The following is a 12,824-nucleotide window of genomic DNA, read 5'->3' on the forward strand; positions in this document are numbered from 1 at the left end:
GACCTTGAAAGGCTCATTCATGCTTTCATAACCTCTAGACTGGACTATTGTAATTCTCTTTACTTAGGCCTCCAACTCTCCCTCATCCAACGCCTACAATTAGTCCAGAATGCCGCAGCACGCCTTTTAAGCGGCACTAGAAGACAGGATCATATCACTCCTATTCTAGCTAACCTCCATTGGCTTCCTGTCAAGTACCGTATTGTTTTTAAAATTCTTCTATACACTTTTAAAATCTTAAATAACTTGGCACCCAGTTATTTGATTGACCTTCTTAATTTATATATCCCTACAAGGGCACTCAGATCCTCTAATCAGGGGCTCCTAATGCAACCAATGTCTCGACTAAAGACGAAGGGGGATCGTGCCTTTGCTGCACCAAAACTGTGGAACAGCCTGCCGGTTGATGTCCGTGCGTCGGAAACTATTCAATCTTTCAAATCACGGTTAAAAACCCATTTGTTTAAGCTTGCCTTTCAAACTACTTAGCTTAATTTCTTCCCGGTTCATGCTTGTTGCAATAGTACCATCCTATAACTGTATTTTTTGTTGTTGATTGTTTTCTTTTGCTGTAAACCTGCAAGTATGGCTCGTCTGTGAAGCACTTTGTTGTACCTGTGACTTTTAAATGTGCTATAGAAATAAAATTGAAATTGAAATTGAAATTAAGGTATTTGTGTATGCACAGCTCTCTTAATATCCTGTAACAGCATTTGAGGTCTGGACTTTGACTGGGTCACTAAAACATCTTGATTTTTTCAGACATACTCTTGTAGGTTTGCTGCTGTGCATTGTCCAGCTATTATTGTACAAGATCCAGTTTCAGCCAAACTTTAGCTGTTGGACAGATGACCTCACATTTGACTCTAAAATACTTTGGTTTAACGGTGAGTTCATGGTGGAGTCGATACCTGCAAGGTACCCAACCGCCATACTAGACAGTGGTATGAGGCGTTTGTGATAACATGCTGTGTTTGGTTTTGGTTTGTTTGGCAAAAGCATCATGGCCAAACATGTTCATGCTGGTCGTGTTGGTTGAAAAGACAGTATTTAAGTAGTCTAGGTTTATTCAGATCCATCTTTGCAAGCCTAAAATGCTCATTTTAGAGAGAAGAGCGTTTCCCCTTTGTGACCTTTTCAAACCGGCCATACTTATTCAGTTGTTTTGTAAACATGCTGCACTGAATGAGGCATTTAGAGTCTCAGATGTGGCTCTTGGGTTACCTTTACCTTCTTTATTGCTATGGAAGCCGTATGAGTGTTGTTTGTTTTTTACAGTACTGCACAGAGTGCTGGCATAACATTTTCATATGACTATATTTAACTATTTTGGGGTTTCCTGTGTAATAGAACTTATTGCATACAGCCTTTATAATGAAAAAGTATCAGTAAATCAGTAAATGGGAATTGTGAAATCTTGCTCTGTTATTACATGGAAACAGACTGAAACTGGGTGCATTTTTTGGATATACACATTCACACTTTACTGTTTTCTGTGGTCATCAGGCAATATAGGCAAAAGAAGAGCTGCAAGGCCCTCATTTGTTGCTATTGTTACTGCAATAAAAATATTAATTAACACAATAGCAATCAATTATTGACATTAAAACTTGCATAAAATTTATAAAAGGGGTATATTACCAGGGTGGTTGCACATCCCACTAGTAGCTAAACACTCCCTCTTGTGGCTCGAATTGTGTATTGTTTTACAGTATTACTGTAAACATGTTTCTTGACACTGAAAGGTAAAGATATGAGTAGCAGAGGCCAGCAGAGGAACTGAAATGTGTGTCATGGAAACCATGCCCTGTTTCTTTATCTTGCATCTTATACACTTGAGCAGACAACACTCCACCACACCTACATTTAACACCAATCACCCAGACACACAATACAAAACAGTGCAGACGTTTCTTTTTTCCATCGCATTGTTGATTTGATACCAAAGGTCATTTGCATTTTTAAAAAAAAGATCACAGGCACAAATTTTGCAAATCATTGACCGCATCTACACATTCTGAAGTACAACGAGCTCTACTGATAACTAACCTAAAGTCCTTCTTGACCAATAACTTTGAGGACCATACATTTGTGAGTTTTAATAGATGAAATACAGTTATCAGTTGTGCTCACTGACTAATTGCAGGACTGGGGCGGAGTAACTACTGCAAGTGAAGTTTAATCAGAATATTATTTTTGCACTCTGTAGGTAGATCATCTGCCTGAGAATCAAGGGAGAAATATAAGAGAGCAGATAAAAAAGCAAACTGCTGTCTGTTTCCAGTAAACTGAATGTAACCCCCAAGGGGAGGTCCTGGTCTTCACTGTTAGAGAGAGAGAGAGAGCGAGAGTAAGAGAGAGAGAGAAATTAGAGCAGAGCAAAAGAGAGAGAGAAACTTTCCAAACCAAAATGAGTGAGTGAGAGTGACACACTGACAAGCACTCAGTTTTCAATGAGGAAATTGAAGACATTTTGCATCTGGAGTACTTCTGAAGACACGAGCCAAAGACAAGCTAAAGGTATTTATCTGCTGAATGAAAATATGACGTTATAGAGCAGTGACAGGGACTGAGAATTTCTAGATATTGTGAGGTAGTGGTGAACATAATAGTGTAAGTATTATTTTATTTAAATAATGTTGTACAATGTTGGTAAAACACATCACAAATTAAACAAAACATAACGCATAACGTGGATGATAAAATATGTGCGATAGAAAATTGGCAAAAGTATCAAGACTAATTATTATTATTAATTTTCATTCCAATTATCACTTTCTTTTGGGTGAAATCCATAAGTCAACGGTTTGTGTAAAGCCTCCCTAAAGTCATGCATTTCTTCACATGACATTTTGTTATTACAAACCACTGAATATTAAAGCACTGCTCTTGCTGTTTTAGGTGTAATTTTCCATTTTAAGACGTAATTAAACCATCGATATTCATAATACGGTACTTACGCTTACAGTATAAAACACACACAGTCCAAATCTGCTACATCATTATTTTATCAGTGTTGTGTATTTGCATGTGCAGTCATTATCTTTAGCTTCTGTAATACACATTACATCAACTATATTTGACTTTGTGATCTAAAAAACACTTTTAACTTTTAACATTAACACCTCATACAACTTGCTTCAGATAAACAACAGTTCTTGTTTAACACCATCACTTAGTTTGGTGACATTTCTACACCAGTGTGTTTTTAGCTATTTTTAGCCGTTTTCTTTTCCTCTATTTTTAACTGGAACATGACAATGAAGCCCCACCGTAAACTGTACATGCTAATGCAATGGTAAAGAGCTGTAAACACATTTTCACTTCCTCTTTTGAGAGCCAGTTTTAGTTTTTTTGTTTTCTTGTTTCAATTTTATTATTTTTCTTGGGTCACCTGTTACCAAGCGATACACCTAAAGAGACGCTCACTAAATACATTTTAGCAATTTTGAGTCATTAGATGTCATTTTCCAGCACCGGGCATGAAGTCAAAGAGCAGGCCCTGCAGTGGGAGGAGTGGAGACTAAAAACAGCAGCAGTAAAGCTCATCTGTTTGATCAGGTAACAGCAAAGTAATAAGCACATTGTGGCTATGTGAGTCTCTTTCCAGAAACTTATTGGATCATTGTTTACTGATACTACACTAAACAGTGCATTCTGTAATTAGATATGTGATTTTAGTAAATGTTAGCGTCATGTAACGTAGCTAAAAGAGGTTTCCACCAAACACGCAGGATGGGCTGCACTTGCAGTGGCGAGAAACAAGAAAAAGAAGAAGGATTCCGCAAAGGAAAACACAAATCACACGCCTCCCCGTCATCAAACCATATAGTAAGTAAAACACTAAAAAGATTTACTCGGATGTGAAACTAATTTTACTCTAATTACCTCAAAAGGTTTACTTGACACACTGGACATAATCAAAGTCTTCTTTTTTTCCTCCCAATTCTTTCAAGGGACGAAGTGGAAACGCCTATACAAATAATGGTAATCACAAACTTCCTTGCATATATCAACCATCATAGTGGAAAGTGACAGGCCTGCATTCACGGACCCAACTGCTGCTGCGTTAAGAGACATTAGTGGCAGTAATAAGAGCTACAGTTTTGTGATCAAAATCTTGGTTGAATTTCCTCTGTTCTCTTCTGGGGAATAGATGAGATTGCAAACACATGAAAGTAATGTTAATGTCACAGATGTAAAATAACACAGCGGTTGCTCGGAGAATGAAAACAATATCGCCACAAATTGCGCATGCTAGAACACAGGATCACGTCAGGTAAAAATTAGATTAAAAATACACTTTTAAAGAAACTCTGTGCTCTTCTTTCCTTTAGATGACACTATATTTATTGCACAACACGACTTCAAAGCGACCAACGACAGTGATCTGCCTTTCAGAAAGGGAGACAAACTTAAAGTATTGCAAGAGTAAGTCTCGTTCTATGGTTCCCACAGTAGTGAAAGTGACAATAAAGAAAGCGCACAGAGAAATAAAATGAATTCGGCATGTTTGTCTGGTGTACAGAACCGGAGAATGGTGGCTGGCCCGACTGCTGACGACTGGACAAGAAGGCTTGATACCATCGAATTATGTAGCCAGAGCAGATACGCTGGAAGTGGAAAAGTAAGCTTGAAATATTATGAAATGAAATGTAGCACACATCTATTGATTGATTAATGCTGTTATACAGGGTTTTTGTATTATTATATTCAGGAAGAGTGACTTCTGTGGTTTTGTGGTGCTCTCTCTTGCAGATGGTTTTTCAAGGATTTGGGCAGAAGAGAAACCGAGAGGCTACTTTTAGCACCCGGAAATAAACCAGGGTCCTTTCTAATTCGAGAGAGTGAGACCTGTAAAGGTGACCACCATCAGTATCTTTCCGAGATCATGCCACAACTCACATTTTTAGCAGCTACCTCTATTTATTTTCATTGTGGTCAATAAACCCAAATGTCCTTTTTTCCCCTCTCAGGGTCATTCTCGCTGTCAGTCAAAGATTGTGAAGGAGAAAGAGGAGATGTAGTAAAACATTACAAAATCCGTTGTTTGGACAAAGGTGGCTACTACATCTCCCCTTCCAACACGTTCCCGACCCTACAGGAATTGGTTCAATACTATACCCGTAAGTAACAACTACAAATACAACATCTCCACCCTCAAAAAGTTTGTATTTTCAGAGATGTATAATTTAAGAAACCATATCTATGCACAGGATTTTCTGTTTCCATGTTTCCAATTCAGCATTTATAATTGTAAAACCTGCATCTTGCATTAATTGGACTCATATTAAGCTTGCTGCTTTGAATTCTAAAACATCTGCAGTGACTTTGAATTAAAGGGGGAAGTTCGACCCTTGTGATGTGTTGTGCATTTCCTGAGTGAGAGGAGTGATAGTCTTTCCACTCCTGCGACTAAACCACAAGATAAGCAGGCCAGATCTTGAGAAAGGTTGTCTCAAAGATCAACTTATGAAAAAGAAATGCACGAACAAACATGCTTTTAGAATTATCTAATGAAAGATGAGATTTATAGTTTCTGTAACTATATTTATCACTTGTGCAAAGAAAGATGGAAAAGATTTTTGTTTGTTATATCTGAATGTATCGTATTTGGGTGCAGACACGGCAGATGGGTTATGTCAGCGACTGTATGCTCCCTGTAAGCCTATGGCCCCTCAGCAGCCATGGGCCCATGATGAATGGGAGATTCCTCGAGAGACAGTGAAAATGGTGAAGAAATTGGGGGCCGGACAGTTTGGGGAAGTGTGGATGGGTAAGGGAAAGCCACCGATCAAACTGTTTGAAGACACCTAATAAACCAAGACGGCAAAGTCAATAAAGCATTCTGTTTGAATTATTTGGCAGGTTACTACAAGAACACCCAGAAGGTTGCTATTAAGACCTTAAAGGAGGGGACAATGGCGCCTGAGGCCTTCCTTCAGGAGGCCAACCTGATGAAGCAGTTGAGGCATGACCGACTGGTACGACTTCATGCTGTTGTCACTAAGGAGCCCATTCTTATTGTCACCGAATTTATGATCAATGGTAAGTGAAACAAAGAAGAGTTTTAAGAGTTGCTAATAATTAAATATTAACTACAATATATATATATAATGTAGTACAAATTGGCCTTTCACCAATAAATTAAAACAGAAGTAATCTGGTACTGATTTTCATGATTGTTTTTTAAAACAATTTACTTGAAAATATTAAAGAACATAGTCGCAGTGGCATTAAGGGCTGTCTTGATTGTCCGAACAACACAAGTGTTTCCAATAAACAAAAATATCTTTTTGGAAGCAGTTCGAAACTGTGGGCAAAGAGCGATTTTTTGGTTAGTCTTAATTCTATAGGCCAACCAAATATAAGATTTTTAAGATTGATACAAACACCAACATTTGGTGATTTGTAAATCTGATATTCCAACATATCAGCCAATATTGTTTTTCTTCCAGAGACACGAAATACAAACAGATTTGCGTAACACTTGTTATTTATTTAATCATTTACACTCTTCACTCTGATTGGATCAGCTTATTGTTGTTTTTTGTCAACAGGGAAGTTGCAGAGTGCTCTCTGCTGAAGGGTGTTTTCTCCCCTCTCTTCTTTACATTTTAAATTTTCAGTCGTCATTACAAATTCCAGTACTGATAAACTGGCAACTAACTTGTATCATTCAATAAAACAGTAATACCTGACATTTCCCATTTAGTACTAAACCAAAAAGAGTGTTGATAACATACAAAATTTAGCAAAAATGCAAACCTTCTAACGATGCAGCTGGTGGTGTACCACAGCGCCACAGCGCCTGGAAGGTGGGAGGCGCCCAGTTGATATCGCTGATAAAATAAACCATAGCACAAGTTACAGATGTTTGTCACCCAAGGCCTAACTTTACTCATGCAGAAAGCATTTAACTTATGAACTGAATTTTACCCAATTGCAACTGATTAAAAGTTGGTTCCTTTTCTGAAGCGTATCACTGGTGGGAAACATGCTTTGAAACATATTACTTGTTCTTCCTGACTTTGCTTTTATCATTTGCGGAAATGTGTGCGAACCTGTTGACGTCAACTATGCAACCATTTTTTGGCAAATGTTATAGAGAAGTTCACAGTCATAGCCGCTACGGTAACAACAAGGTGGGGGCGTAAAAAAACATCTGCGCCAGGGCCGATCGCAGAGTTGTTACGCCAAAATATATATAAAAATTTATACACGTGGACATTAAGATAACATAAGATGACATGAGATATATGTTACACTTTTTCTTTTTTATATTCATCCCAAAGTTGAGGAATATAATGTATTATCTAAACACATTAACAACAATATTTGTGACTCTTTTAATATTCGTCTTTTGCAACTTTTTGATTATATGGCTATTGCTTAAGGCCTTAATGTTCGGTGTATTGGTGTGCTAAATGAGATTCTGTAGTAAAGGCAAGCTAATTTAAATATCACACCTACTGACTTCACCAGGAAATGAATATTAAAATCTTTGGTTTGGGTTTTGATTAGACTGGTGCTTGTTGTACTGACTCACTTTAGACTGAACAGACGGCTCTTATTATGGCTAACGGCTAGACAATTAAACACTCTGCCGTATCCTCATTTTTCAAAATGTGCACCAATCCAAAAGCCCCCAACAACAACTGGAACATTACAGAGCTTTTCTGTTAGGAGATATGTAGGTAGAAGTTTCAATTAAACCACAGTAGTTTCAGATAATATGTGCTTCTCTTTTTTTATTTGCAGGATGTCTTCTAGACTTTCTAAAAACAGACGAAGGGAAAAAGCTAAAGCTAAATAAGCTGATCGACATGTCAGCACAGGTAGGAAACTTCTAATAAAGAAATTCAGTTACATGATTTCAGTTAACTATCGTGTGTGCATGACATTTTCAGCGATAACAGTCACTGATACTGTAATCTTGTAAATGCCAAAACATTTCTTTTTGCTCTGAGTGTTTCCATAATTCTTTCATTTGTGTCTCTTCTGCTGCTTCTGACTGTGATAGTCAGCGTGACTTTAATCTTTAATTAAAAGATGAGTGTATGCTTTGTTAAAAAACAAATACACTAGCCATCTGGCTGACCTCAATGTCTATTTTTACATTCTTGCTGCTCTACAGTAACATTTTGAAAGTACCATATACTATGCGCTTTGGCATCACACACACGGAAACTGTCAGCAGATGCTATGTGGTTTCTGTGGTGGTGCTTTTGCTTGTCTGATTTGAAAGCCTCACCCTACGTCAATTATTAACATCCGGACAGGAAATCATGCTATTTTTCCATCCACAGTGAGCTCCCCCAGAACTCTTTTGGCCCTCCAAAAAACTTTTGACTTCCTGAGAGTTGGCACATCCTGTTAAACCCACTCTACTGTCATTTTTTTTTTACAATGTGAACATAAGTATTAACACATACAGCTCGCTGTAGAGGCCTCATTGCATGTGCTCGGCTTTTATAAGACATTCAGATTCCTATCAAACTGATGTGCTGTTGTCTTGTGTGTTTTTACGATGGAAAACCAACATTTCTTGAATTGACATTTGATCTAACAAATCTGCTATTTCTTTGGATATACCAGATAGCTGAAGGCATGGCGTACATTGAGAAGAAGAACTACATCCACCGTGATCTGCGTGCAGCTAACATACTGGTCAGCGAGACGCTGCATTGCAAGATAGCAGACTTTGGCCTGGCCAGAATCATCGAGTCAGAATACACGGCTCAAGAAGGTGCAGTAGTTTTGACGTAAACGCGCCTCCGGTGCCACAAACAGGATTTTAGAAACACTCGCGTCACAAAGAAACGCTGATGTCTTGTCTGAAGACACATTTCCATCTCCTTTAGAAATTTATGACCCAAGTTTTCCTTCTTCTATTAGTAATATAGGTTGTTTTTATATAATGTATTTTTCTGTAGTTTTCAACATTAAGGACGACAATCAATAGTGTCTGATAAATGTCTCAAGAGGGCCTTTAGTTAATATACAGCAGAATATAGAATTCAATTCTTAACTTTAAACCAAAGTGCTCAATAATTAACAGATAATTAAATCATATTAAGTAGTGGAAACTTTAAAAAAAAATGTCTACACAGAAATTTTGACCTTTTTTGTTTAAGATACTGATTTTCTTTTTTAATAACTTGATTTGTTTCACAGATTAAGAAACCATCACTTAAAATTGGTAATTTCACATTACTTATTTCTATTGCGTCCTTCTCCTAGCCTGCACTTGTGCATTAATACTGTAGCGTTCGTTTCATTGTGTCGGGCAAGTTCTGGATTTGCAGCAGCATGCATGCTCTATTGCAATGAGTTGGTTGGTATGTGCTGATTTTTGGTGGGCAGGTTTCCGTAGCTTATAGTTGCTGAGATTTTGTTATATTTACTTTTGTTTCAAAAAAAGCAAAGCAGTAAAACCATGTTTGAACTGAGTTACGGGGTTTGTGACTATGACTGCGGTGGTACACACAGGAGTGCACGCAGCACGATGCGTCGTTCATTATAAGGAAGATTTTTGAAATTGTTTCAAAGCACTCTTGTTGATGCTCGTCGGGAGCGATATACTGCTTGGTGTGTGCGCGTGTGAGGGCGAATGTGTAAAATAGAAAAAATGTGATTTCATTTAATCATCTGAGCTTAACTTTAATTGAAAAAGGCACATATAGCACATATAGCATTCAATCACCACTTCACATGTAAGCGCAGCTGCCGAAATCCTTTTTTGAGCTGAAGGTCATTTCCTCTGTTAGCAGAAACTCACCCTCCTCCCCTACCAAAATTAGTAAAGAGTGATTGTTTCAATTATTTTTAAAACAGCATATTGTGTTTTTAAAGTATGTTATAAAAGTGTGAGTACAATGCCCATAATTTTCAATCAGGTGTATACAAGTGTATATTCTAATATCAATATATATTTGGAATTGTATTTACATTTTGTCTAACTCTGTGAATTAAAAACGTATAAATCTGTCACAGTGATTGAAAATCTTGTAAAAAAAACAAGAAAATAGAACCCACAGATTTATCAGAGCGACAGAATGATCTGTAAATTCTCTAATGGAAAGCTTTCTCATTATTTCAGAGTATTTCCTGCCCATTAATCATCCCACATTAAAAGGAAAATAAACATTTACACAAATGCAAACACACCTACATATCCTTCACAGTGAACAACAAGTAACACAACTTCCTTCCATTTTTTTCCTTTTACTTTTGTCTAATAATCAGGTGCTAAGTTTCCCATTAAATGGACGGCTCCAGAGGCCATCAACTTTGGGACGTTCAGCATCAAATCGGATGTCTGGTCCTTTGGGATCCTCCTGACAGAAATAGTCACCTACGGAAGAATACCATACCCAGGTATGGGTTATTTGAAATAACTTCATATTCACAGAAAACAGCTCAAATATTGCTTTGCTATCTTATGAAAAAAAAAAGTTACAAAGTATCTGTCAAAGTGCATGCTTTTTTTCTCTCTTCATCAGGTATGACGAACCCAGAGGTGATCAGGAGTCTAGACAGGTCATACAGGATGCCATGTCCAGACGGCTGTCCAGAGGAACTGTATGATATCATGATGGTGTGCTGGAAGCAGAAGCCTGACGACCGACCGACTTTTGAATATCTTCAGAACACTCTCAACGACTTTTTTATTGCCACGGAAGGACAATATGAGATGCAGCCGTGATGACAGAAAAAGAGAATGTTTTTCGTTGTGGACAATGAAATCTCTTAAAAAACCATGACTTGAATGGATAAAGGACCACATAGCTTTTTGATGATACTTTTTCTTTTAAATAGAGTGATGGATACGTTTTTCACACCTGCCTTCTAAGTGAATGTTAAAGATATTCATGGCTTCTTCTGTCTGTAGCGGATATCAGTCAGATATGCAACGCGGCTTCATGTCAGCGCCTTTTCTCGATGGAGCATAAGGTTGCATTCTTAGAACTGATGTATGATGCGTATTAGGACGATGGATATACAAATACAGTTCACTCATGTTGTAAAGCAACATCTGGACCCAGAGAAGTCAGCACAGGTAAAGTTGCAGATTAAACATTTGCATGGTACAGAAACTAGAACCCTGAGATTACATGCACAATACTTTGCACTTTTTTTTATTTTTCTAAAAAAAATAAGTAATTCAGCAGATTTTTTTTAAGTGCTTAGCAAAGAGACGTTATTCTTGCATTTATGTCTTTTGTAAATAAGAACTTGTAGTTCTTGTATTTAAATCAAAAATTTGAAATTACAATGCTGTAAAAGCATTTCTCATGTAGGGCTTTAGTGGTGACTATCACTTTTTACAGTTTGGTGTTTGAGACAACGAGGATGTGTCTCAGTTCACCGATCATTAGAGAAAATAGCAGCGTTTGTGTTTTGTTTTGTTTTTTAAAAAAGACGTTCGACATCTTAAGTGTGAAAGTAAAGCTAACACTCTGGATGAAACAAAAATAAAAAGAACTTTAAAGTACATCACCTCCCTCGTGAAAACAAATGGCAGCAATGTGTAGACTGAGTTACTAACTCTAGTTTCGATCATGTTAAAATGATGAAAGGGGTGACTGACCCGAACATACCCCCCATTTTGAACGGCAACCCATAGGAAGCCTTTAAAAGCAGCTAACTACTAAATTACAGCAGTCTTCAACTGAGCCTTCCCAGGGGGAGCACAGACAGTTAGTGATAAGAGACTGGAATGGCTGTGTTAGCCAAGGGGTGAAACTCTGCCATTTCCTGAATGGACAGGAAACAGGAAGTGTGCGTCAGCATTCCTAAAATGCCACAAAGCTAGAACAGTCTCGCATACCAAGTTAGTAGTTGTCTTCACATTTTTCCTCCTGAAATACATCCGTTTGAAATTTACTTTTTGTTGTTATTGCTGATTGAGCGCCTCTGAATTTTGAGGGAGAGGGAAATTGTCATTTAACATAATAGTGATGGTAAATAAAAACCAAAACAACTTCAAGTATTCTTAAAATATATAAAACATTATTATTAATCTTATTCAATAAGAGCACATGAGAATAAGCATGCATTATATCTAAAAATGTCTGCCATGTCTGTTTAAAAAAAATATGGCAGGTGATTTTATGTTGACATTTGTAATATAAAACTGAATATGTTTTAAAATAGCCTGTAAAGCCAGTTGAAATGTTTTTAATATGCCTGACCACTGGACTTTTTCCTTATAAATACAAATTAATCTTTAACCTCGCAGAAGACCCAAAGACGTTTCAACATTTTTAATCTCTCATATGATCCATGAATTCTGTCCCATGCATACTAATATCAGATATGGCAGGTGCTATGTCAGCATCAGCGACAGTGTATCAGTGTTTTAGATTTTCTTGCTGTTGTTTTTTTTAATGATTGCAAGCATGAATGTGTTAATAGTAGTTTAATTTCAGTTCATACTGGTTAATACCAGCAGTGTCTTGGAAATCAATTATATAGATTATTTATTCTCTGTAATTAGATTACTCTTTTCACCTTGTGGACAATGCAAATCAAATATGAAAATGCAAATACATGTGTATTTTTAAAAAATTAAAGTGGGAAGTGAAAAACTGAAAGGCCACAGGGCACAGTGCCGCAGTTCTTTTATACTCCTATCATCCTGCAGATGTCAGTGTTACACAGTATAGCATTCTGTAATGTATCTACAGTATAATGCATGATAGCTTTGAAAATTCTGGAAATTTTTCATAGAGGTATTTGAGAATAGTCCTGGTGAACTCACCGGAAACAGTAGTGTATATCAAAGTACTTAATAACAAAATGTCAACACTGAGTCTTAA

The 12,824-nt window shown here is 37.1% G+C and overlaps 1 protein-coding gene across 1 annotated transcript; it reads left to right on the plus strand.

Moving 5' to 3' along the window:
- The first annotated feature begins 3,251 nt into the window (after positions 1 to 3,251).
- On the plus strand, positions 3,252 to 12,578 carry blk (BLK proto-oncogene, Src family tyrosine kinase). Its single transcript, XM_086263885.1, has 13 exons — positions 3,252 to 3,561; positions 3,735 to 3,831; positions 3,957 to 3,987; positions 4,338 to 4,431; positions 4,529 to 4,627; positions 4,759 to 4,862; positions 4,977 to 5,126; positions 5,624 to 5,776; positions 5,869 to 6,048; positions 7,762 to 7,838; positions 8,599 to 8,749; positions 10,249 to 10,380; positions 10,506 to 12,578. The coding sequence occupies exons 1-13, from the start codon at positions 3,461 to 3,463 to the stop codon at positions 10,706 to 10,708; spliced, it is 1,572 nt and encodes a 523-aa protein (XP_086120011.1). The 5' UTR covers positions 3,252 to 3,460; the 3' UTR covers positions 10,709 to 12,578.
- The last annotated feature ends 246 nt before the right edge of the window (positions 12,579 to 12,824 follow it).

The sequence above is a fragment of the Aulonocara sp. 'chitande type north' Nkhata Bay genome, linkage group LG15, assembly GCF_057382095.1.
Source record: "Aulonocara sp. 'chitande type north' Nkhata Bay isolate Kocher_YH1m ecotype deep benthic linkage group LG15, A_spYH_male_GT1.1, whole genome shotgun sequence".
Classification (NCBI taxonomy): Eukaryota; Metazoa; Chordata; class Actinopteri; order Cichliformes; family Cichlidae; genus Aulonocara; species Aulonocara sp. 'chitande type north' Nkhata Bay.

Bases quoted from the DNA above. Each gene is read 5' to 3' on its own strand.
- blk (XM_086263885.1), top strand. From the start codon at position 3,461: ATGTCATTTTCCAGCACCGGGCATGAAGTCAAAGAGCAGGCCCTGCAG. The intron at 5,127-5,623 runs GTAAGTAACAAC...ATTTGGGTGCAG, and splicing joins ATTGGTTCAATACTATACCC to ACACGGCAGATGGGTTATGT. The intron at 6,049-7,761 runs GTAAGTGAAACA...TTTTATTTGCAG, and splicing joins CACCGAATTTATGATCAATG to GATGTCTTCTAGACTTTCTA.